At 40.7% G+C, this 26,072-nt stretch overlaps 1 protein-coding gene across 29 annotated transcripts in view; it reads right to left on the bottom strand.

The window, feature by feature from the left end:
* Positions 1 to 26,072, bottom strand: part of ERC2 (ELKS/RAB6-interacting/CAST family member 2) — an 817,272-nt gene that overhangs the window by 774,786 nt on the left and 16,414 nt on the right. For all 29 annotated transcript variants that reach the window (XR_013541661.1, XR_013541663.1, XR_013541666.1 and 26 more), the window contains exon 2: positions 24,726 to 25,537. Coding sequence is in view for 2 of the 29 variants with exons in the window: in XM_078385331.1 (XP_078241457.1) it covers positions 24,726 to 25,382 (657 nt within the window). In the remaining 27 variants the exon portion in view is untranslated. The remainder of the gene's footprint in view (positions 1 to 24,725; positions 25,538 to 26,072) is intronic.

The following is a 26,072-nucleotide window of genomic DNA, read 5'->3' as shown; positions in this document are numbered from 1 at the left end:
GAGGTAAGCCACAACAGGAATGATGCAATAAAACTTCCTCACATCAGCCGCCAGTCTGGCTATCGCATTCTGGATCCACTATAGTCTCTGGGTCAGCCTCAAAGAAAGCACCACTAGAGACCACTGCAGTAATCCAGGAGATTACCAGTGCGTTCATCTGCCTCCTGAGGGCACCCTCATCTTGGTACAAGCACAGCTGGGCAATAAGCCTCAGTTGTTTAAAAGCTGATCTGGACATGGCTATAATTTGGGAATCCCAAGAAAGAACTGGGTCCAGAAGCATGCCCAGATTAAAGACTTGATCTTTAAATGGGAGGGCAACACCATCCAGTCTAGGATAATCTCTCCCAACACTGAGTTTGGGAGGGCAACACCATCCAGTCTAGGATAATCTCTCCCAACACTGAGTTTAAATAAATCTCAATTCAATGAGTTGAGATAAAAATGAAGATGCAGTCAAAAATACTTTCTTTAAATAGCTTTAATAGCTGGGAACCTTTCCTGATTATAACGGACTCAAGAATAAAATTTACTCTCTAGTTTTCCCATCTGCTCTCCTGGACACATAAATAAGCTGCCTCATATGAAGTGAACCCATTGGCCTAATTTGACCAAGTATTTACTCTGGCACCCATTATCAACCAATCAGATAGAAAAGACATATTTCCCACATCCATTAAGGCCAGAAACAGATATTACAGTACAGAAGTAGAAGTGACACATGTTAGTACTGGAGATTCTAACACTCCTTCAGGTTGGAGAAACCAGACTTCAAAGGAATTCTATCCTTACATCTTGCTAGAAGAAGAATTTAAATTCTAATCCTAGTCCATTCATGTCTGTAATATAAATGTTTGTGCCTTCTTCTGCACCAGCTAACTCTGCCTCTCAGAAGGAAATTTCAGCTAACACAGTAACCCATGGACAATGTAGGTAAATAGTGTTGCATCAGAACTTACTTCTGCTTTTGCTAGGACCATAATATACATAATTCTGGATCCAACTCACTATGTCAGTGGTATTGTCACTGAAGTGGAGTCTTCTTTTTGTACTGGTTTAAGGCTACTTATTGATTTTTTTTAGAAATTGTATTCGATTTTCATTGTGTGTGTGTGTGTGTATATACTGTTTGTATATATACACAGTGTATACACACACACATACATACACTGTTAAAAGCACTGTCTTTCCTTTAAATGCTGAGAGAGTGTATGTATAAGAATCAGAAAACTCCTTACTATCCCTTGCACGGTATGATTAATCCCAGTAAGATATTTTATTATCCTTTCATGCACTTCTGGCATTGTTTTCTCTCCTGTTTATTGGTGTAATGCTCCTTCAGAAAGCTGATCAAACTTTACACCAAGATTCAGCCCTCAGTTTATTAAACCTTTCATATTTTAATAAAAAAATTAAAATCAGAACATATTTGTTAACACACAATTCAATATCACATTGCTTAATTTGTTAATGCAACTCACATTTAATGCATGAAAACTGCTGTGCTCTGACTAAAAGGTAAGTAGGTGGAAAAATAAATTTATATATTTTCTATATAGATCATAGCATATCTTCTGGTTTAATTTGACCATTCCAAAACAGAAATCCACTGTCTGTAATTTAGTAATTTGTATTTATAAAACATTTTGTAGTTACAAATTAAATACTGTACACTAATTGATGCATTGTTTCAAAATACGTAAAATAAGTTTGTTGATCAGATCTTTGAATTGATACCTCCAGCTCTATGTTATTAAGGGCAATGTTCATCTCTAAGATCTCTTCAATATTTACTACTACAGAAAAGTAGTAAGGAGATATCAAAACAAAAAGCAGATTACTTTTTTCTTATGTGGGTATATTTATAAACTTGTATCTTTGTTCATCCTATATATGTATTTTGCTATATTATTCATGTCATAATCAAATTTCAGGCTTAGAAAAATGCAAGAAAAATTAATAGCATAATATCAGTATCACTGTAACAGCAAAATTTATGAGAATAGGCATGTAATATAAATGCAGAAAATTATCATTATGGCTTGGCACAGACATTTATTTTCCAACAAAAATACTATTATCTTGACAAAACATTCTGTAACAGTGAGTCTATCTATTAGACCATTTTTCTGAAACAAGCCAGACGACCATTGAAAAAAATGCAGTGTGAGAACAGAACTGTTATATACTCCTCCACAAATTCTGCTCTTTCCTACTAATATGTCATAGTTTCCTCATATTTTTTAGCATTTCAGAACTACTTTGGCAGGTCAAATTAAGAATACACTTAAACTCCATTTCCATATATGCTTACATAGAATTAAGTCTTCTTGAATCCACTGGCAAATACGTCTAGATAGATTGCACAGGATTGTGCCAGTTACACCACTTGACAAGAAGCCAACAACTAGACAAACACAGCAATCCACAGATATTTTCTCAAAACAGCTCAGAGTACATTTAAGCATCTTTCAGGGCATTAACTGCATCTCATGTTATTATTAAAATGGAAGAGAATGTGGAAGATAATACAGTTGTATATTCTACAACCGTGCTTCCTGAATTGTAACATCTAAGGCCCACTCCTTCTTTCTGAACTAAAACTGACGGTATATTTCCCTCTCATACAGTAATCGGTTTACTTTTAGAGAGCCCAAATGGCAAAAATCCTGCACTTTCTGAAAATAGACTATTCTATGATACATAAAATGTCCTATTACCTCTAAGGTTTTCCAGTGTGGTGTAGCGGATAAAGAGACAGACTAGGACTCTGGAGAACAAATAGGGTTCAAATCCCCACTCAGCCATGGGAACTCTGTGAGGGAGTGGAACTGGAGAGATCACTCCTTATATACTGTATCTCACTTACCTTGAAAGCCCTATTAGGGTTGCTATAAGTCAGTTCCAACTTGACAGCACACAACACACACACAAACACACATGGCCCCTAAACTGATAATCTCTCAGAAAGTATTGTTATATCATGTCCCAGATACATCTAACAAGCTAGTAAAGGTAAAGGTTCCCCTTGACAATTTTTGTCCAGTCGTGTTCGACTCTAGGGGGCGGTGCTCATCCCCGTTTCCAAGCCATAGAGCCAGCATTTTTGTCCGAAGACAATCTTCCATGGTCACATGGCCAGTGCGACGTAGACACGGAACGCTGTTACCTTCCCACCGATCTACTCGCATTTGCATGCTTTCGAACCGCTAAGTTGGCGGGAGCTGGGACAAGCGACGGGGAGCTCATTCCGTTACGTGGATTTGATCTTACGACTGCTTGGTCTTTTGACCGTGCAGCACAGGCTTCTGCGGTTTAGCCTGCAGCAGCACCACGTCCCTTCTAATAAGCTAGTACTTTGTTAATCTGCATGTTAGGTGTGATATCTACATCCAATCATTGTTTCAAGTAAGAATTAAAAAACTAATACAGTAATTTATAACTGTAATTCACATTGTAATTTACAAATGGCGAGAGAGTAAGAGTTTTGCCAGTAACTAGCTGTGTGTTATAAATATTTTTTTAAATAAATAATACTATATATTTTGTGGCACACAAAGAATGTATGAACATCTGTCCTTCCATTCAAGCTTTTATGTACCATTATGTATATTACCTAATGTTTCCAGTCTCCTGAATTTAGACCACCACATATTTGTGAACAAGAGTTAAACTTTCTGCAAACTGGGAACTTTTTAAAAAACCAAACATGCATGTTTTTCCCTCTAGATTTTCTTCCACACTGATCTATCTAGCATGGGTTCCCAATCTGGGGATGGAATCCCCAAGGGAATCACAAAGTGTTTTCTGGGAGGTTACCGTCGTTATTTTTAGTTGCAATAATTTTTACATTTTTATATTAAATATTGTATACATAATACTGTTTTATTTGAATGCTCTTTGTCCACAGATTAAAATTGTGCCACTATTGTCACCTGACCCTCCAGCTGTGGCAATGGCAGCACAGAGAAGGGACCTGGGGGAGATGTCTGGGCCCTGCCTGAGTCATGCAGAAGCAGGGCTAGAGGGCAAAAAGTTGAGGGAGGAAAACCAGGGGGAGCACAGGCAGGCCTGTAGGATGTGTTTATTTGGGCTTGAGGCAGCTCTTCAATGAGGGGGCTTTTCTGGGGAAAGGAAACATGAAGGGAGAGGGATTTCCATACCCCCCAAAATAAATTAAACTTGAATTGTATTGGCATTTTTCCTTTTCAAATTTTATTTGAATAAAGCAGATTTAGAGACCCCCATAATTATGTATTAATACATTAATATTAATATATTAGGGTAGAATTATATTTTGAAAAATCTATTTAATGTGTTTTCTTTACTCCATTAATGCACATGTGGTGGTGGAGCTGCAGGATACTCAACTATTATAAAAGGGGTTGTGACTTGAAAAAGTTTGGGGAACATTGATCTAGACACTGAAACCACTAAAAGTGCAGAACTTTTAAAACATTATTAAATGTTAAAAACTTAAAACAAACACAGCAGGTATGACAAGTATAATGAGAAATGGCTACATTAAGGAAATCTGGTTTAAGAGATAAAAACAAAGGGAATCATTTCTCTCATTCAATTTAAACTTTGGAAAGCATTTAACCATTTAACAGGCTGACAGACTACAAACTGAAAAATTGTGATTGATTGACTCAAATTTAACATGAATATTGGCAAAATACTTCTGACTAGTGGCACAGATTGCTGCCCCTTCACAGATTGTTGCCTTGTCGTGGCGAAGGGGCTTGAGTAACTCAGGGAAGCTATGGGCTATGCGTGCAGGGACACCCAAGATGGACAGGTCATAGTGCAGAGTTCTGACTCAACGTGATCTACCTGGAGTAGGAATTGGCAATGCAACTCCAGTATCTTTGCCAAGAATGCCCCATGATCAGAAACAAAAAGCTAGAAGATATGATGCTGGAAGATGGGACAGTCAGGTCGGAAGGCGTCCAACATATAACTGAGGAAGAGTGGAGGACAAGTAGCTCCAGAGCTAATGAAGTGACTGGACCAAAGCCGAAAGGACGATCAGCCGTGGACGTGCCTGGAAGTGAAAGGAAAGTCTGATGCTGCAAAGAAAAATACTGCATAGGAACCTGGAATGTAAGATCTATGAACCTTGGTAAGCTGGATGTGGTCAAACAGGAGATGGCAAGAATAAACATTGACATCCTGGGCATCAGTGAACTAAAATGGACAGGAATGGGCAAATTCAATTCATTGTGGGCAAGAATCCCGTAGAAGGAATGGAGTAGCCCTCATAGTCAACAAAAGAGTGGGAAAAGCTATAATGGGATATAATCTCAAAAATGATAAAATGATGTCAATACGAATCCAAGGCAGACCTTTCAACATTACAATAATCCAAGTTTATGCACCAAGCACCAATGCTGAGGAGACTGAAACTGACCAATTCTATGAAGACGTACAACACCTTCTAGAACTGACACCAAAGAAAGATGTTATTCTCATTCTAGGGGATTGGAATGCTAAAGTAGGGAGTCAAGAGATAAAAGGAGCAACAGGGAAGTTTGGCCTTGGCGTTCAAAATGAAGCAGGGCAAAAGCTAATAGAGTTTTGTCAAGAGAACAAGCTGGTCATCACACACACTCTTTTCCAACAACACAAGAGGCGACTCTACACATGGAAATCACCAGATGGGCAATACCGAAATCAGATTGATTATATTCTCTGCAGCCAAAGATGGAGAAGCTCAAGACAGTCAGCAACAACAAGACCTGGAGATGATTGTGGCTCTGATCATCAGCTTCTCATAGCAAAATTCAAGCTTAAACTGAAGAAAGTAGGAAAAACCACTGGGCTAGTCAGGTATAATCTAAACCAAATCCCTTATGAATACACAGTGGAAGTGAAGAACAGATTTAAGGAACTAGATTTGGTGGACAGAGTGCCTGAAGAACTTTGGATAGAGGCTTGTAACACTGTACAGCAGGCAGCAACAAAAATCATGCCAAAGAAAAGGAAATGCAAGAAAGCAAAGTGGCTGTCCAACGAGGCCTTAGAAATAGCAGAGAAGAGAAGGGAAACAAAATACTAGGGAGATAAGGAAAGTTACAGAAAATTGAATGCAGACTTCCAAAAAATAGCAAGGAGAGACAAGAGGGCCTTCTTAAATGAACAATGTAAAGAAATAGAGGAAAATAACAGAAAAGGAAAAACCAGAGATCTGTTCAGGAAAATTGGAGATATTAGAGGAACATTTTGGGCAAAGATAGACATGAGAAAGAACAAAAATGGGAGGGACCTAACAGAAGCAGAAGACATCAAGAAGAGGTGGCAAGAATACACAGAGGAATTATACCAGAAAGATTTGGATATTCCAGACCACCCAGATAATGTGGTTGCTGACCTTGAGCCAGACAGCCTGGAGAGTGAAGTCAAGTGGGACTTAGAAAGCCTGGCTAACAACAAGGCCAGTGGAGGTGATGGCACTTCAGCTGAACTATTTAAAATCTTAAAAGATGACACTGTTAAGGTGCTACATTCAATATGGCAGCAAGTTTGGAAAACTCAACAGTGGCCAGAGGACTGGAAAAGATCAGTCTACATCCCAATCCCAAAGAAGGGCAGTGCCAAAGAATGCTCCAACTACCGTACAATTGCACTCATTTCACACGCTAGCAAGGTTATGCTCAAAATCCTACAAGGTAGGTTTCAGCAGTATGTGGACCGAGAACTCCCAGAAGTACAAGCTGGATTCCGAAGGGGCAGAGGAACTAGAGACCAAATTGCTAACATGCGCTGGATCATACAGAAAGCCAGAGAGTTCCAGAAAAATATCTACTTCTGTTTCATTGACTATGCAAAAGCCTTTGACTGTGTGGACCACAGCAAACTATGGCAAGTCCTTAAAGAAATGTGAGTGCCTCACCACCTTATCTATCTCCTGAGAAACCTATACGTGGGACAGGAAGCAACAGTTAGAACTGGATATGGAACAACTGATTGGTTCAAAATTAGGAAAGGAGTATGACAAGGCTGTATATTCTCCCCCTGCTTATTCAACTTATATGCAGAATACATCATGCAAAAGGCTGGACTGGAGGAATCTGAAGCCGAAATTTAGATTGCCAGAAGAAATATCAACAACCTCCAATATGCAGATGGGAGAAAGTGAGGAGGAATTAAGGAACCTTGTAATGAGGGTAAAAGAGGAGAGTGCAAAAAACGGTCTGAAGCTCAATATCAAAAAAACTAAGATCATGGCCACTGGTCCCATCATCTCCTGGGAAACAGAAGGGGAAGATATGGAGGCAGTGACAGATTTTACTTTCTTGGGCTCCATGATCACTGCAGATGGAGACAGCAGCCACAAAATTAAAAGACGCCTGCTTCTTGAGAGGAAAGCGATGACAAACCTTGACAGCATCTTAAAAAGCAGAGACATCACCTTGCCAAGTCCGCATAGTCAAAGCTATGGTTTTTCATGTAGTGATGTATGGAAGTGAGAGCTGGACCATAAAGAAAGCTGACCGCTGAAGAATTGATGCTTTTCAACTGTGGTGCTGGAGGAAGCTCTTGAGAGTCCCCTGGACTGCAAGAGAACAAACCTATCAATTCTAAAGGAAATCAAACCTGAGTGCTCACTGGAAGGACAGATCCTGAAGCTGAGGCTCCAATACTTTGGCCATCTCATGAGAAGAGAAGACTTATTGGAAAAGACCTTGATCTTAGGAAAGTGTGAAGGCAAGAGGAGAAGGGGACAACAGAGGATGAGATGGTTGGACAGTGTCATCGAAGCAACCAACATGAATTTGACACAACTCCGGGAGGCAGTGGAAGATTAGAGGGCCTGGCGTGCTCTGGTCCATGGGGTCACAAAGAGCCGGACACGACTTAACGACTAAACAACAACAAGTGGCATACAACCATAATTTTTATGAGTAAATTTGAGGTTTGTTCAGTTGTTTGCCTTTTAACTTCATGAAACGCAAAGAAAAATAATAGTGAAGATCGTGGATGGTATCCATGCATAATTTTGGATTACTTTTCCTCCTACTGCAGTCTCACACACACTAATCAGAAGGTGCCCCTGACTATCTATTTAAATAGGGCGATGCATTGAAGGATATAAAGTGACTGGTTGCACAAGGAGCCGTCTGCTTTGGCAACATCCGGATAACACCATTTGATTTTAAAATAATCACATATACATAACCAACTGATGTCAATTTTTTTTTCAAATTACCAAACAGTGCTAGATTCAGACTATATTTTGAATAGGTCGACATCATTTGACTTATTACAAATACAATTTCAAGAACAATCCAATATAATGTTTACTTAAGGCCACTGATTTAGGTTGATTTCAGCACACTGAATTTTATATGGATTTTGTCATCTTAAAATTCTGCATTAATTTCTTCCAAGCACAGAATGAGTTGAAAATCTAATTTAAAATTGCAAGAATATTTTAATCATCTAATAAGAGATGAATGCAATGCATGTTCCTACTTGTACAGTACAGGGAAGCAGAGAAGTAAAGGATAGTAACAAAAAGATGCAACTTCTTTTTTTCTCTTTATGTTTTTGAGGTGTAGAGAACACATCTTTCCTTCAGCACAGGGGTATCCAAAATAGAAGAGATGAACAACAACACCATGAAGCAAGAACTATTTTCTTATCAGAAATAAGAATTCCTCTTTGCCCCAGGTCTTTCCTAAGATAGACACAGTAGTTTTGCCTAATTTCAGAGAAAGAACACATAGTGCCATATTGTCTTTGTGAGAATGAGCAGGGAAAACACATGGAAAATAACCAAAATCTGCCAAGTGCCTCAAGAAATTTTGAAACTGAAGTATGCCTTCCATGCAATAAGCCAAAAGTTCTAAAGCAAATGTTATAATGAGCCTTTTTGGTTCTGCTACTGGCAATAAAGCTGGAAACCATTAAAAATAACATATCCAGAGCTGTTATGAATGTTACCAGAACCAACATAACTGATGTGGACATCTTAGAAAAAACCTGAAATGACAGGATTTATGCTGTGATTGACAAAGAGTCTTGTCTAGCCCTTTAACCTGATAAAATGTAACCTCGCAATGGAGCTCCCCCCCTTGCAGGGAGCAGGGACCTATTTTAATGGTTCACCCTCGAAGGTTACTGGATCCCATGAGATTCCAGGATACCATGAGAGGGATCCCAGCGGTACTGTCTGGCACACCTGTCGAAGCTCTGGTGGACGGCTGGTTCTCCGCCGCTACTAGGACTGTTGACACGATCGCACCCAAACGCCCTCTCAGGTGCAGAGCTCGGCCAGGACCCTGGTATACCCAGGATCTACGAGCAATGAAGCGAATAAGGAGACGGCTAGAGTTAGTGTGGAGAAGGAAACCGACGGACTACAACAAAATCGCTGTCAGGATCGCAACTAACCGTTACCTGGCCAAGGTAAAGGCTGCTAGAAGATCTTACATCGCTGACCGGATAAGCGATGCTACTAATCAGCAGGCGGAACTATTCAGTATAGTTCGCGATCTATCCGGAATTGGTCTGGGTGAAGGGCCTCCCACTAGCATCTCACCTGACCAATTTGCAGCATTTTTTAAATCAAAAGTGGAGGCCATCCGCCGTGATCTTTCTCCTTTTTTAAATACAATGGATCAAGCTGAGATGTCCAGCGCTCCGCCTTGCCCAGTAATTCTCGATTCCTTTCAGCCTGTGACACCAGATTTGGTGGACAAGGTGCTTGATCGCTGTCGGGCCTCCACATCTTCTCTCGACCCTTGCCCGGCCTGGCTAATCAAAGCAGCCAGGCCTGTAACAACAGAATGGGCCACCGCAATAATTAATGGGTCTCTCCAGGAGGGCAAGGTTCCCCTTGCCCTCAAGGAGACACTCATTAGGCCCATTAGGAAGAAACCAAATTTGGCGACGGACGACCTTGGAAACTATAGGCCCGTCGCCAACGTTTCTTTCCTCAGCAAGGTGGTTGAGAGGATGGTGGCACATCAGCTCCAGGCGCTCTTGAACGCTCTGGACCCATTCCAGTCAGGCTTCAGGCCGCGCTATGGTACGGAAACGGCACTGGTCGCACTGATGGATGACCTGTTGAGGGAGGCCAATGGGGGCAATACAGTATGTCCTTGTTGGTCCTCCTTGACATCTCAGCGGCTTTTGATACCATTGACCACGTATCCTCCTGGGGAGGCTCTCTGAGTTAGGAATAGGTGGCCTAGCATTTGCTTGGCTCCGTTCCTTCTTGGAGGACCGGCTCCAGAGAGTACAGCTTGGAGAGAGAGTCTCGGCCCCATGGAGCCTCAATTGTGGGGTCCCACACCAACATGTCTCCCCCACTCTGGCTGCTTTGTACTGGTTGCCCATTTGTTTCCGCGTCGAATTCAAAGTGCTAATGATCACTTATAAAGCCCTAAGCGGTTTGGGACCTCAATATTTGGCAGATCGTCTTCTTCCGCCCAGATCTACCCGAATCACCCGTCTCCGCCAGCAGGGACAGCTGAGGGGTCTGACGCCGAGAGAGGCTTGGAAGGAAAAAACTAAAAAACGGGCCTTCTCGGCGGTGGCCCCTTGGCTATGGAACGCCCTTCCTACAGAAATTCAGCTGGCACCCTCGCTGGGTGTTTTTAAAAGACAGTTTAAAACTTGGTTATTTAAGCAGACCTTCCCTCCAGTCAGCTAGGTCTTTTATTTTTATTTTTCCTATCTTATCCTATTGGCAATTCTTTCCTAAATTAATTGTATTAACTAATATACCAATTGGATTTTTACGATTATCTATATTTTATATTGTCTTATTTTATGCTGTAAGCCGCCCCGAGTAGACCTGGTCTAGAGGGGTGGGATATAAATTTAATAAATAAATAAATAAATAAAAATTTGGCATCAAGGCAGAACACGGTTAAATGATGAGGCATACCTCAAATAGGGAAACTAGCAAAGAGCAGCCATACTACTCACTGATTAATATCAGAAAAATGAGAACTCTTATAATCTGGTTAAACTATCAAATCCATAAGATCATATCTGCCCCACCTACTTGACCATCCCAGGCTGGACAGGTAAGGTCACTGGCCCCGAGAGAGAAGACCAAGAACTGGACCTTCTCCACGGTTGCCTTCTACCTTTGGAATAAATTCCTGCCTGAACTTCACCTGACCCCTTCACTGGGAATTTTTGAGATCCCTGAAAACATGGTTGTTTAGACACGCATTTCAAGATATTACATCAACAGAGCACAGAGGTTCCTTCAGTTCTTAAGTTTTCAATCCCTCCACCTTGTTTTTTAATTAATTATTTTATGCTGTCTTTCTCTTTGGTTCAATTTGATAGGTTTATCTGATTTTCTGCATTGTTATCATGTCTTTGTGGTTATTATTTAATATGTCATTGTTGTTCTATTATGTTGTGAACCTCCTCAAGTGGCCTTGGTGGTCAGATGGATGGTATAGAAATCAAATGAATGAATGAATGAATAAGGGATCATTTTTTTAAAAAAAAGGGGGAGTTAAAAACTAAAAAGAGGGAAAGTTCTACAGGACACATTAAAGGGGTCCTGTTTTTTATTTTCATAGAAACATGAAGTTGGAAGGGGTCTAACAAGGCTATCAAGTCCAACCCCCTGCTCAGTGCAGGAATATAATCAAAGCATATCTGCCAGGAGATTTTATTTATACAGTATATATTATTTATATGCCCCAAGACAGCTCACAACAGTTAAAACCATACAATAAGTTAAAATACTATACAAAACTATATATTAAAACAATTAAACAGTGAATGGGGAGAAATGGTTTTAGAATAGTTCCTATGGCACTAAGTATCAAAAAGAGAGAGAAAACAGAATAGAGTCTGAATAAGATACACTGAACTCAATGAGCCTTGTGTCTAAAAAGAGAAATTCAAAAATGCACAACAAAGAGAAATCACAGAGGATTGTTTCAGATGACACTGAGTGAGAACAGTCGTGTTGAAAAGACAAGAATGCAAATTTGAGGGCTTTCACATAGTGCCTAGAATCCTATTCAAGTAACTCTGCAGGTGTAAATGATGATGATGTCACCAGCCAGCAATATTACTCTTTTCTTTTGTTTTCTTTAATTTAATAGGGATTGTTAGGGAGCAAGGTTCCCTTTAAGGTGTGTGTCTGTGTGCATACGGGCAACTCTACCCTCGTCCGCACAGCCTTCCTCCTCCTCCGCACACTGACAGTAATTGTTTTAAGCCCTTTGGTTCTAGTCAGGACAGAACTCCACACGAGGGAGGGAGGAGAAGAGGAATCATACACATGGGCAAAGTCATGCCCGCAAGGGGTAGAGCCCCACCCTTCTGGATGAAAATTAGAAGGAATGTTGTTAGGAAGTCCTAGAACCTGAAGGGGCAGGCATAGGAAGCTTTAAATGAAATGAAATTAAAAATTAAAGTGTAACATTGCCAGCTGACAATGTCCTCAACATTTACACATGTGCAACTCTGCCACCAGGATTCCACCACTGAAATAATGCACAGGTTCAAAACAACTTTTTTTCTTTCCATTCCTCACTAATATTTATAGTAAAATGATTTTCTTTTTCAAAATAATAATTAATTTATTATGCATATCTCTAAGTATACAATGAACACTTTATGAGTTGCAAAATTGATTTTTGTATACTACAACTATCAATACATGTATATTGCATATCAATACTACAACTATACAAAACAACTATCAATAGACACATTAAAGCAACTATGTTTTGTCACTTTACACAATATTCTCAACACTTCTACTGAGTTTCTCATATACTGAATGTAAACACAAAACATAAAATGGATATAAAATGTAACTTACCTAAAATGTCCTCAGGTTCAGTGAATGGAAATGAAGGAAATAAAAAATACAATCCAACAAAAAGTTAACAACAAACAATTAAACACAAATGATTTAAAAAACAATATGAAGTAAAGAGACATATGATCAGATGTTGAGTGGATTTCACTTTAATGTTTGATAACATTAACACACGGAACAATAAATCTATCTGAAAGAGAGTCCAAGTAGATCATACAACATAAAATAGAGAACTGAACAGTAATCACTTAACGTGGTGGATGATTGTATCATACCAGAATATAGCACGTACCTTACTTATAGCATGTCTTATACATGTCTACTCAGAACATATTGAGTTCAGTCAGACTAACAATTAACTTGTGTAGGGTTTCAGCCTAAGCCATGTCACAAAGGGTGCAATACAATTCTTATCTCACAGCAAGCTCTACTTAGGTTAATGAGTCTTACTTTTGAGTAAACATGTATAGGACAAGGCTGTAAACTTCAACTCAATCAGGAATAAGACCAAATTAATATGACAGGACTTCTGATTGCACTGGTGCGGGACTGTGCACTATAAGCTAAGAACTCATTTTGACATAGGACTTGTCCAGACAGGGAAATTTGGTCCAGTTTAAACTTTAGAAGTTCTTATCTCCAGTATGATCTATTTTATGTCTCACTTGAGCAACTCTACTGTTCACACTGGAGATGTTTATTCTCCCATGAGAAGGATCCACACAGGTCTTTGAATCACTGGTTGGTTTATGAGCAAGATTTACACAGTTTATTCACACATGCATTTATCCAGTTTATCCACATGCATTTATTCAGGAGGTGGCGGCGGCAGCAACAGATGATAGTGGCAGTGTAAGGGGAAACACTGGGTGAATATTAGAGAGATGTAAGGGAGATACCCCCCTCCCACCTTTCTCTTTAGCTAGAGCTCTGCTCAGGCTGCTCTATCTTGGCAATGGTGTAAACCAGTGGTTCTTAACATGGGCAATAATGCCCCCCAGGGGGCGATTTCATTTTTCAGGGGGGCGGTAGAACGAAAAGGGGCGGTGTGGGGGCGAAAGAACAGAAGGGGGTGGTAGGGGGGGCTGGAGTGAGCCAAACCTGTGAAGGCGACTGCAGCCGCAGTGCTAGCAGTAGATCCGGTGCTGGTGCTGCCGCCAGATGATCCAGCTCTTTCTTCCTGCCACGTCTCGCCTTTTTCCTTCAGGGCAGCACTGAGTGTGGATCGGGTGGAAGGAAAGGGTCTCTTGGGTCCTCATCCTCGCCCCGTGAAGCGCTGCCTCGCACCCGGGTGGGGAGGGAGACTAGGTAGGTAGGTAGGTAGGTAGGTAGGTAGGTAGGTAGGTAGGTAGGTAGGTAGGTAGGTAGGTAGGTAGGTAGGTAGGTAGGTAGGTAGGTAGGTAGGTAGGTAGGTAAGATATCATCACCTCAGGGAGGGGGGCGATGATAACTTCCTCAATGGCTCAAGGGGGCGTTTCTTTCAAAAAGGTTAAGAACCACTGGTGTAAACTAACCCCCTTCTTCACCCTTTCCCTGTGACCATTATTCAGTGGGCCACAGTAATTTTTCTTTTTTGTTGTTGTTCTATAAAGTAGGTGGCATATCGAAAAGCAATGCATCAACCTAGCATAGTATTAGAATTTCATAGCATCTGTTAGGGAAATATTTAAAGAAGACAAAAATAGAAGAGGGGGTTTCTTCATCCTCTCTTTTAACATCACAACCCATCTAATACGTCACAGGGTTGTGTTCTCAGTCAAAACCACCCCCCAGCTCCATCCGAATGTGAACTAGTCATCTACATGGGCTATACAATGGGATAATTAGGAGCATGCTGAATCATACAAAACAACAATAGAGGCCTCTAACACTGTGCCAGAAAGGAGCAGGCTAGCTCTTAAAGGGACAGGACGAATGGATCTAAGGAGAAACACATGTGGCCATCATAATTTGGTTCACATCAAACAGTAGTGTGATTCAAACAGCAATCTGTACACCCATCTGTGTTGCTACACCTGCATTGATGGGCTGATCATACGTTTCCTACTGCTGTTTCTTCGTAAGTGAGCTTTCAAACTCAAACAATTTTTCCTCACTTCTCTTTCACTTACCAGAAACAGATTTAGAGTATGGCTTCACATATAAAATAGCTATGTTACTAGAACTGGAGGCTACAAAGTCAGTGGGGGGGAAATATCCAGCCAAACAATCTCTTTTTCTATTAATATTATGTGATGTTCTATGAAAGCAAATACATATACACTGTGCTGTCATGTGGGTACCCCTCCATCACAAGAGGTATGTAGTTGTGGTGGGTGACTTTTTTTTACACTGTATGTGTATGTATTTGGTTTCCCAATTACTGCCAAGTAGCACAGAACATCACCTTCCAATCCTGCTGATGACTTGCAGCCATCTAACCCAAAGCAGCAAGCTGTTGCCACCATATATAACTAAGTTGTAAATGGTACACAGTTGCCAGGCTAGTGGCTTCATAAGGAAGATGTAGGCTTGGATAATATATTAATGAGAGCTTTCACACTGAATATAATTAGTTTCAGAAAACAATATCTAATAAAAACGACAGTATTTAAGGAAGATGGTTGTAAAATTTGGTGTGGGAAGGGGACTGCCACAGCATTCAAAGTCACTGTTCTTCAAAGTATTCTTAAACATATACCTGTTTTCTGGAAGAGGTTTAAAGAGAGAAGGCTTGGATATCCTAACATGCTTTAAAACTCCTCTCTATTTTCTTCCTTTAATTTTGTGTTCACATATGAATTGCACATTTATACTACAAGTACTACTAACCATTATGATACAAGATATATGCTCAGAAATGGGGGAAATTTGTAGTAAAAGAATAAATATTCACATCTCCAATTACTACACTATAAGCAAACAGGAACTGTTCATCATTTATGGAATCTGTGAAAATAGCAGTCATAAACGAAGCAAAGTTCACAAACAGTCATATTACTTACTGTGATGGAGGAACAATGGAAGTAAAAGCTCCAACCATGGCTGAAATCCCATTGCTTAGCATAGTACACTGTATCAGAGTAGGCTCATTAAATCAGCGTCCCTATAATTTCCATTGGTTCATACTGGGCTTACTCTAATTGTGACTTACTGTGCTAAAGGTAATTTCAGAAAGTAACTGGAAAACATCTTGTATTACTCATGAAAAGTAACATTTCAACAACTTTTTTGCATTTCACTGTAAATTTCTAGCTTCTTGTTAACTAGTGTTACTAAAACTAGTTACAGATCATTATTTTCTGTTACTAGTTATTTCCAAGCCCTGAAAGCAAAGCAACATGCAACACCAATGAAGTGAGCCTTTTTTACAAAGATGGCAAACTGCATCATAACTTTCCCACAGTGTTGCCAGTTTTGCTTCATATACTGTATGTTGTCCAGAAGAACCTACTGCATGAACTAAGAGTAAGCCATCCTCTGCCTCTATAAAATACTTCTGCCCTCCCCATCCTAGTTGTTTTAATCTTCAAAGTCTCACACCCAGCAGTGTTGATCCACAGAGCTATTCTGGTTGTTGTGGCCACACAGCGCCAGGACTCAAAAGGAGAAAGATGGGAGCATGCTTGTTATCTCCCCTCCTCATATCATCTGCCTGAAAGAAGAAGCCCTCAAGGGACAGCTGACTGGCCACAACCAATAGTTTTTATTGTCTTGTCTTTAAAGCAATAAAAGAAGAGAATCCAGAAAATAGCTTTTTATTTTAATGTCAAATAATTTAAAGGAATTATTTAGACTTCTTTCCTTAAAGCATCTGAAATTCCTATGAATTGGAAAGCTGACAACTGTGGTGAAAATTAATGGATAAACATTTTACACCTTTGTAAGCACTCAGTGACAGCATAAGGATGGAGAAGCTACAGAAAGAAAAGCTATGATAATGATAATGCTTAGAATAATTTGGCACTTTCCATCTTAAGTTATGTTTTAACATTAGTTTGAGCAATATTATTTTAGATTTCAATATCCTGACACACAGTCTTTCCAGTGAATGGTTTCACTGTGCAGTAAATTCATACTAATAACTCAGTTATTAGAGGAGAATCATACTCTCTCCTGGTTGTGGCGCAGAACTCTGTTAGTGTGTCTGTACAATAAAACATATTTCTCTCAAAATACTTATCTCAATATCTTCTTGCAGAGAAAATACATTTCTATTTCACTTGCTCACTCATATAGCCTTTTGCTCTCATTCTCTCTCATGTATACACAACTAAGCCCTTTCAAATCATGGTCTCAAAAGCTTTTTAAAATCACCAACAAGATTATCTTCACCTCATCACATCCTGGTTCCCACAAAATACTTCATTGTTTTGTGAACTCTTGCCAGTTCTACATTTGATTCAAATTTAATTCTTCAGAGAAGAAGAATTTGTTGCTTTGTTCTACCAGAGAAGTTACATATCTCCCCTCTTCAAATTGACAAGAAGCAGCAGTAACAAAAAGACATAAAGCTGTTGCAGGAGCCATGAGTTAGTTACACAAACAAAACAAACAAGCAAAAACGAAAAAAGGGGCACATATTGGACAGGCTAATTTATATATTTTACTTTAAGATAAATAACAACATAGCACAAATCCCAAGAATGGGAAGAATTGGAACCGGGTGTGCTGCCTGCTCAGTAAACTGTGCTGATGCAAACTATCAAAGTTTGGATGAGTTACTGTTTGGGACTGCAACTCACATAGTCCTTCACCTGGTACAGCCAAAGTACTGATGGGCAACTTACTGGCTTTTGTTTTCTCTTTTTATCTCAAAAATGACAGTACCTGTGAAAGGGATTTAGGAGTCTTGGTAGACCACAAGCTGAACATGAGAGAGCAGTGTGATGTGGCTGCCAAGAAAGCCAATGCGATTCTTGGTTGTATCTATAGGAGTATAGTGTAGATCATGGCCACTGGTCCCATCACCTCCTGGGAAATAGAAGGGGAAGATATGGAGGCAGTGTCAGATTTTATCTTCCTGGGCTCCATGATCACTGCAGATGGAGACAGCAGCCCTGAAATTAAAAGGCGCCTTCTTCTTGGGAGGAAAGCGATGACAAATCTTGACAGCATCTTGAAAAGCAGAGACATCACCTTGCCAACAAAAGTCCGAATAGTCAAAGCTATGGTTTTTCCTGTCGTGATGTATGGAAGTGAGAGCTGGACCATAAAGAAAGCAGACCGCCGAAGAATTGATGCCTTTGAATTGTGGTGCTGGAGGAGACTCTTGAGAATCCCCTGGACTGCAAGGAGAACAAACCTATCAGTTCTAAAGGAAATCAACCCTGAATGCTCACTTGAAGGACAGATCCTGAAGCTGAGGCTCCAGTACTTTGGCCATCTCATGAGAAGAAAAGAGTCCTTGGAAAAAACCTTGATGTTAGGAAGGTGTGATGGCAAGAGGAGAAGGGGACGACCGAGGATGAGATGGCTGGACAGTGTCTGCGAAGCAACCAACATGAACCTGACACAACTCCGGGAGGCAGTGGAAGACAGGAGGGCCTGGCGTGCTCTGGTCCATGGGGTCACGAAGAGTCGGACACGACTAAACGACTAAACACACACACATAGTGTCTAGATCAAGGAAAGTGATAGTACCACTCTATTCTGCTTTAGTCAGACCTCACCTGGAGTACTGTGCTCATTTCTGGGCACCTCGATTCAAAAAGGATGGTGACAACCTGGAACGTGTCCAGAGGAGGGAGACTAAAATGGTTCAAGTTCTGGAAACCATGTCCTACGAGGAGCAGCTTAGGGAGTTGTGGATGTTTAGCCTTACAAGAAGAAGGTTGAGAGAGGACATGATAGCTATGTTTAAATATCTGAAAGGATGTCATGTTGACAAGGGGACAGGTTTGTTTTCCAGGGCTCCAGAGACTAGGACACGGAGCAATGGTTTCAAACTACAGGAAAAGAGATTCCATCTGAACATTAGGAAGAATTTCCCGATGGTCAACGCTGTCTGGCAGTGGAATAGGCTGCCTCAAAGGGTGGTGGAGTCTCCTTCTTTGGAGGTTTTTAAGCAGAGGCTGGATGGCCATCTCTTGGGAGTACTTTGATGGATGCTCCCACATGGCGGGGGGCTGGACTGAATGGCCTCAGTGGTATCTTCCAACTCTATGATTATGAACTCAAACTGGACAGTTCTACAAGTGGCTATCCTCTATAATGTAGCCACTCAAGCTAGCATCTTTGTAATAAGCTTGTTGTTTAGTCATTTAGTCATGTCCAACTCTTTGTGACCTCATGGACCAGAGCACGCCAGGCCCTCCTCTCTTCCACTGCCTCCCGGAGTTGGGTCAAATTCATTTTGGTAGCTTCAATGACACTGTCCAACCATCTCATTCTCTGTCGTCACTTTCTCCTCTTGCCTTCACACTTTCCCAACATCAGGGTCTTTTCCAGGTAGTCTTTTCTTCTCATAAGATGGCCAAAGTATTGGAGCCTCAGCTTCAGGATCTGTCCTTCCAGTGAGCAATCAGGGTTGATTTCCTTCAAAATGGGTAGGTTTGTTCTCCTTGCAGTCCAGGGGACTCTCAAGAGTCTCCTCCAGCACCACAGTTCAAAAGCATCAATTCTTCGGCAGTCAGCCTTCTTTATGGTCCAACTCTCACTTATATACCTCACTACTGGAAAAACCGTAACTTTGACTATGCTGACCTTTGTTGGCAAGGTGATGTCTCTGATTTTTAAGATGCTGTCTAGGTTTTCATCACTTTCCTCCGAAGAAGCAGGCGTCTTTTAATTTCATAGCTGCTGTCACCATCTACAGTGATCAGGGAGCCCAAAAAGGTAAACTCTGTCGTTGCCTCCATATCTTCCCCTTCTATTTGCCAGGAGGTGATGGGGTCAGTGGCCATGGATCTTCGTTTTTTTGATGTTGAGCTTCAGACCAATTTTTGCGCTCTCCTCTTTCACCCTCATTAAGAGGTTCTTTAATTCCTCCTCACTTTCTGCCATCAGGGTGGTATCATCTGCGTATCTGAAGCTGTTGATATTTCTTCCGGCAATCTTAATTCCGGCTTGGGATATATAGGCTAAACCCCTTCAATTCATTGGGAAAAAGCCTCTTGCTCAGCCTAGTAGACTGCAGTAGAGGAGGCCACTGAATCAGTGGTGATTTGGTGAGCCAACTTCACATATGTTCCTCTGATTCAAAATATTCAAAGTTGTAACTAGAGTAGGTCCATTCAAATCAACGGAACTTATAGGGGAGTTTGCTCACCAAATCACCACTGATTCAGTGGGCTTAATCTAGTGCAACCTACTGCAGTAAGCAACAGGATTTCAGCTGTTGTGTAAGCATGGGAAGATGCATTGGTTGAATTTAAGTATGTGTTGTTTTTGCTTTGCTTTCACCATTATCCTGAAAGTTCATAATGTTCAGACAACACATCTACATTCAACACAATGTTTCTTAGGTAACTAGTTTAGCAGGTACAGAACATTTTGCTTCTGCTACCGCAACAGCTTTTACTATTTTTAGGAACTACAGCTCTCCAGTATGCCTATCCTGACTCATTATAATCTCTGAATCCATTTATTATGTGGCCAAACTCCCTAAAAAAATTAAGAACAAAAATCAAGAAGATATTTCATGTAGAAGCACAGGGGACTCTAAAACTACATGTCTAGAGACTGAAAAATCCTTCAGAGCAGATTTTCAGAAAATTCCATTGTGCTGATGGATTCATGGTAGCAAAGTATTCGATTTAATTCTAAATGAATACATCACTTCCAAGAACATTTTTAAAACCCTCTCAGTTTTGATTTCACTGTGTCTCTTAAAATCCTACCTACATCTTCATCTCATCCTTTGTATTACAAGACTGCATATTTTCCATATACATTTTACCTAATCTATATTCATGTCTATATTTCTACCTATTCACTAAAGCATAACAGTGCATCTTTTTCAATTGTGTACACTTTTAGCTGTTCACAATTTTAAATGTACTGATTTTTTTGTACAGATTTTATTTTTTGAAATAAACCTAAATATGTACAGATTTTAAGACAAGATGCACTTGGAGTGTTCAAAAAAGAGAAATGAGTATCTTTGCCAATAATCCTTTCTACAGCATTTTTAAAATTCCTAATAATATGGTAACCAGTGCGGTGTAATGGATAGAGTGATAAACTAGGGCTCAGGAGACCTGGGTTCAAATCCTCACTCAGCCATGGAAACTCATTGGCACTGGTAAAACTACTACTTTATTATCACACTTATCTTGAAAGGCCTATTAGGGTTGCTATAAGTCAGTTCCGACTTGATAGCACATAACAACAATATAATTGCATGTGTTGTTTTTGCTTGGCTTTCACCATATCTTGAAAGTCCCTAATGTTCAGACAGCATCTTAAAATGCATAGACATCACCTTGCCAACAAAGGTCCGCAGAGTCAAAGCTATGGTTTTTCCAGTAGTGAGAAATGTAAGTGAGAGCTGGATCATACAACAAAGAATGAGATGGTTGGACAGTGTCATCGAAGATACCAACATGAATTTGACCCAACTCTGGGAGGCAGTGGAAGACAGGAGGGCCTGGCATGCTCTGGTCCATGGAGTCACAAAGAGTAAGACACTAAGGACTAAACAACAAAATGTTCAGACAACACATCTACTTTCAATACATTGTTTCTTAGGTAACTAGTTTAGAAGGTACAGAACATTTCTTAGATAACTAGTTTAGCAGGTACAGTACTATGTACCCACACAACAAACAAACACAGCTGGATAAGGAGGTTCTATACAGTAGTGCCTCGCTTGATGACGTTAATCTGTTCCAGCGAAATCGCTATAGAACGAAACCACTGTCAAGCAAAAGTAAAAAGCCCATTGAAACACATTGAAAACTGTTCCAATGGGCGAAATACCTCAGCATTCAGCAAAGATCCTCCATAGGGCGGCCATTTTCTGGTGCCTGTAATGTGAGGAATCCATCATAAGCATAGCAGGGAGCCATTTTTAACAGCGGGCGGCCATTTTGAAACCCAACGATCAGCTGTTTTCTGATAGTTGTAAAGCGAAAAATCGGTTCCCGAAGCAGGGAACCGATCATCATGAAACGAAAAAACCCCATTCAATCATCGTTTTGCAACCACGATAGTGACTGCAAAAAACACATCGTGAAGCAATTTCATCGTTAAATGAGGTAATCGTTAAGCGGGGCACCACTGTATATATTTAAACTATGTTCATTTACGAGCAACCCAGACAACTTTTAAGTTAGATTAGCTGGGTTGTGAGTTGGGGGCACCGTTTTCCAGTGGTTCCGCTTCTTTCCGGCTGACCGTGTCCAGAAGGTGGTGTTGGGGGGAAATATGGCAGTTATGCCATGGGGTTCCTCAGGGCTCAATATTGTCCCCTATGCTGTTCAACATCTACATGAAACCGTTGAGAGAGGTCATCAGGAGGTTTGGGATGAGGAGTCAGCAATATGCTGATGACACTCAGCTCTACCCCTTTTTCCACCAATCCAGATGAGGCAGTCTCTAAACTGAACTCATGTCTGGACCTGATACAGTGGTGCCTCACTTAACGATGTTAATTGGTTCCAAAAAAGCATCGCTATGGGAAAACATCGTTAAGCGAAACGCGTTTCCCCATAGAGATGCATTGAAAACTGGTTAATCCCATAGGAAAGCGATACAATGTTTCCTCCATTGGAATGCATTTAAGCCTATTCAATGCATTTCAATGGTTTTGCGATGTCCATTTTTGCAAATTTAAGTGTGTCTTAAAATGTTCAAAAACTGTTTTAAATGCTTGGAATCGTTAGTGCACTTTCTAAAACGGGTGCAAACTTAATTTAGCTTTGATCTGACTTTTCGTTAATTTTTGCTGAATTTTTCCCCCACCAACTTTTGACAGCTGTCAAAATGTGACAGCTCCATGCTTTCCTATGGGGGAGAAAAAAATTCACACAAAATTAACGAAAAGTCAGCAACTGTTTTAAATGCTTGGGTTCGTTAGAGCACCTTCTAAATCATGTGCAAACTTAGTTTGGCTTTGGTCTGAGTCTTCGTTAATTTTTTTGTGATTTTTTTTATCCCCCAGAGGAAACAATGGAGCCCAACTTTTGACAGCTCCATTGTTTCCTATGGGGGAGAAAAGAAATTCACAAAAAAGTAACGAAGACTCGGAACAAAGCCAAACTATGTTTGCACATGATTTAGAAGGTGCTCTAACGAACCCAAGCATTTAAAACAGTTGCTGACTTTTTGTTAATTTTTGGTGAATTTTTTCCTCCCCCATTGAAATGCACTGACCCCAACTTTTGACAGCTGTCAAAAGTTGGTCTCAATGCTTTCTTATGGGGGAGAAGAAAATTCACCAAAAATTAACGAAAAGTCAGATCAAAGCCAAATTAAGTTTGCACATGTTTTAGAAGGTGCACTAACGATTCCAAGCATTTAAAACATTTTTGAACATTTTAAGACACTTTTAAAATTGAAAAAAGGACATCGTTAAGTGAAACAGGGGACCTAAAAATGCATTCGCTATGCGAAGCATGGTCCCGAAATCGCTAAGCGAAAATCGCCCATAGGAAACATCATTAAATGATGCATAGAATTCTTTTAAAAAAACCATCATTAAGCAAAAACATCGCTAAACGAGGCAATGGTTAAGCGAGGCACCACTGTAATGGGCCAGATAAGGGTTAATAAAGCGAAGCTTAATCCCCACAAGATGAAGTGCTGTTAATGGGTAGTTCGTCGGACAGGTTAAAGGGGCATTTCCCTGCCCTGAATGGGGTTCTACTCTCTCTGAGGGATAGGGTCCACAATCTGGGGGTGCTCCTGGACCCCAGTCTGCCCTGGAGGCCCAGGTAGGCTCGGTGGCCAAGGGTGCCTTCCTGCAACTGTGGAAACTGTTCCAGCTGTGGCCCCACCTGGACATACGGAGCCTCATGACAGTCACACATGCACTGGTAACAACCCGTTTAGACTACTGCAGTGCACTTTACATGGGGCTGCCTTTGAAGACAATCCGGCGACTACAACTGGTTCAGAATCAAACTGCACAACTGGTGAGTGGAGGAGCTGCAAGATAACATATTCAGCCAATTCTGGCCAGGTTACACTGGCTACTAGTTGTTGCCTGGGCCCAATTCAAAATGCTTGTTTTGACATATAAAGCCCTAAACGGCTTGGGCCCTGGATACCTGAATGACCGCCTCCTTCCATACGAACCTACCCAGCAATTGAGATCTAGCCAGAAGGCCCTCCTGAAAGAGCCGTCCTTCAGTGAGGTGAGAGGGAGGGCCTGTAGTCAGAGGGCCCTTTTGGCAGCTGCCCCTGGTCTTTGGAATACCCTCCCAAATGACATCTGACTGCTGCCGACGTTACTGACATTAAAACCTTCTTGTTCCGGACGTTTTTTAATTGAAGGTTTTAATTTTAATTAATAGAGTCATGGTTCTAGATTGTTTTTGTAGATTATTTTTGTTTTTTATTTTTGCTTTAGTAGAGTAGATGTAACAGTACTGGTTTTTAGTGTCTGTTTTTAACTGACACTTTAAAAAGGGACATGGTGACGCTGCGGGTTAAACCACAGAAGCCTCTGTGCTGCAAGGTCAGAAGACAAGCAGTTGTAAGATCGAATCCACAAGACGGAGTGAGCTCCTGTTGCTTGTCCCAGCTCCTGCCAAACTAGCAGTTCGAAAGCATATAAAAATGTAAGTAGATAAATAGGTATCACCTCAGTGGGAAGGTAATGGCGTTCCGTGTCTAGTCGCGCTGGCCACGTGACCACGGAAACTATCTTCGGACAAACGCTATCATGACCATGGAAGTAATAATAATAAAAATCCAAGAAATACTACCATATGCCCATCACTCACCAAAAGCAAACATTTAATCATGTTCATTTGCAATTGCTTACCTGGTTCTCTTCATGAGAAACCCTCATTTGCTCTTTCAGGACAGACATTCTGGCTGCTTCTTCTTTCCTCAAAACTCTTTCCTTTTTTAGCTCAGGACTCCAAAAGGTTTTGATGCTATTCATGGAAGAGCCGAGCTTACTGTCCTTAATGTCCAGTTCTTTCCTGAGAAGTTCATTCTCTCTTTGTAACTCCTTGAGCTGAGCTTGTAGATCTAGCATGGTGCTGTCTCTTACCTGTCTCAGCATAGAAGGGATCTGATGATGATGATGATGTGAAGCAGTGGTCAGTCCTCCATGCTGATCAGTATAGGAAAGGAGATCTGAATGGGAAAGGCCAGCAGAAGCAATATTGGGACTGCTTCCCATAGCTGTAACACGACCACCATATACAGCTCGATTTGTAGCCCTTCCAAGAGTCATTGTGCCCTTTGGGAAAGTTGTGGATGCCACACCTTCATGATCACTCAGATACATTGGTCCAGATGTTGCATAGGCGGCATTAAGTGACTGGATATTCTCCATAGATAATGTCTTACCTGTTCCTCCACCTCCTCCACTACTTGTTCTCCTATGGCCCAGACGAGGAGATCTTGGCAAACGAGGAGATCTGGCAGGACTCCCTTCCAGGTTACTGATTGTTCTTGCACTTCCATACATTTTTATTATGATGTGAGGTACTACTTATTATGAAATTAATCACACTTAAGTGGATATTTAACCTCTATTTCAAATTGCTACTGTAGGCAAATAGTTTCACAGCATTCTTCCAGAAGGCAGCCTGTTCTTTGAAATTACCTCTCCAAGCTGAAGATCTGGAAATAAAAGTATAACTGAAGGTTAGAAAAATATCATTATAGTGACACAAGTTGTGTTATTTTACGAACCTTTAGTTGCCCAGAACCTACATTTGGGATCAAGTCTTTAGAAGAGGGACCATGGATGGCATTTCTAATTTTCAGTGAAAATAAAACAACTTACAATTTGAACACAACATTAAAGAAGAAGGATTCCTACTTCGATAGAACATCTACCAGGTAACTCTGGCTAAAATCCTCTTGGTGGAGCTGCACATCTATAAATAGTGATGATGTCATCAACTACAGACCTCAATTTTTAACTTAAAGTTTCCTACTCTCAATCACCAGGTTCTGAGCTTCCCTAGGGTTCCCCTCATCCATTCCAAAAACTTACCATCTTTTCAACCTGGGGAAGCCTTTGGGGTGGACATGAGGGAACTCTTTAGTAGCAGAAAATCACAATCACCAGGATTTGGATTAGCAGTGCCAATTTTCAGATACTGAAGACTTCCCCAAGTTGAAAGAAACCACAAGGGAACTTTGAAACTTG

Source organism: Pogona vitticeps, chromosome 2 (genome assembly GCF_051106095.1).
Source record: "Pogona vitticeps strain Pit_001003342236 chromosome 2, PviZW2.1, whole genome shotgun sequence".
NCBI classification, from domain to species: Eukaryota; Metazoa; Chordata; class Lepidosauria; order Squamata; family Agamidae; genus Pogona; species Pogona vitticeps.
Note: the sequence above shows the minus strand (reverse complement) of the source record. Positions and strands in the feature narration are given on the sequence as shown.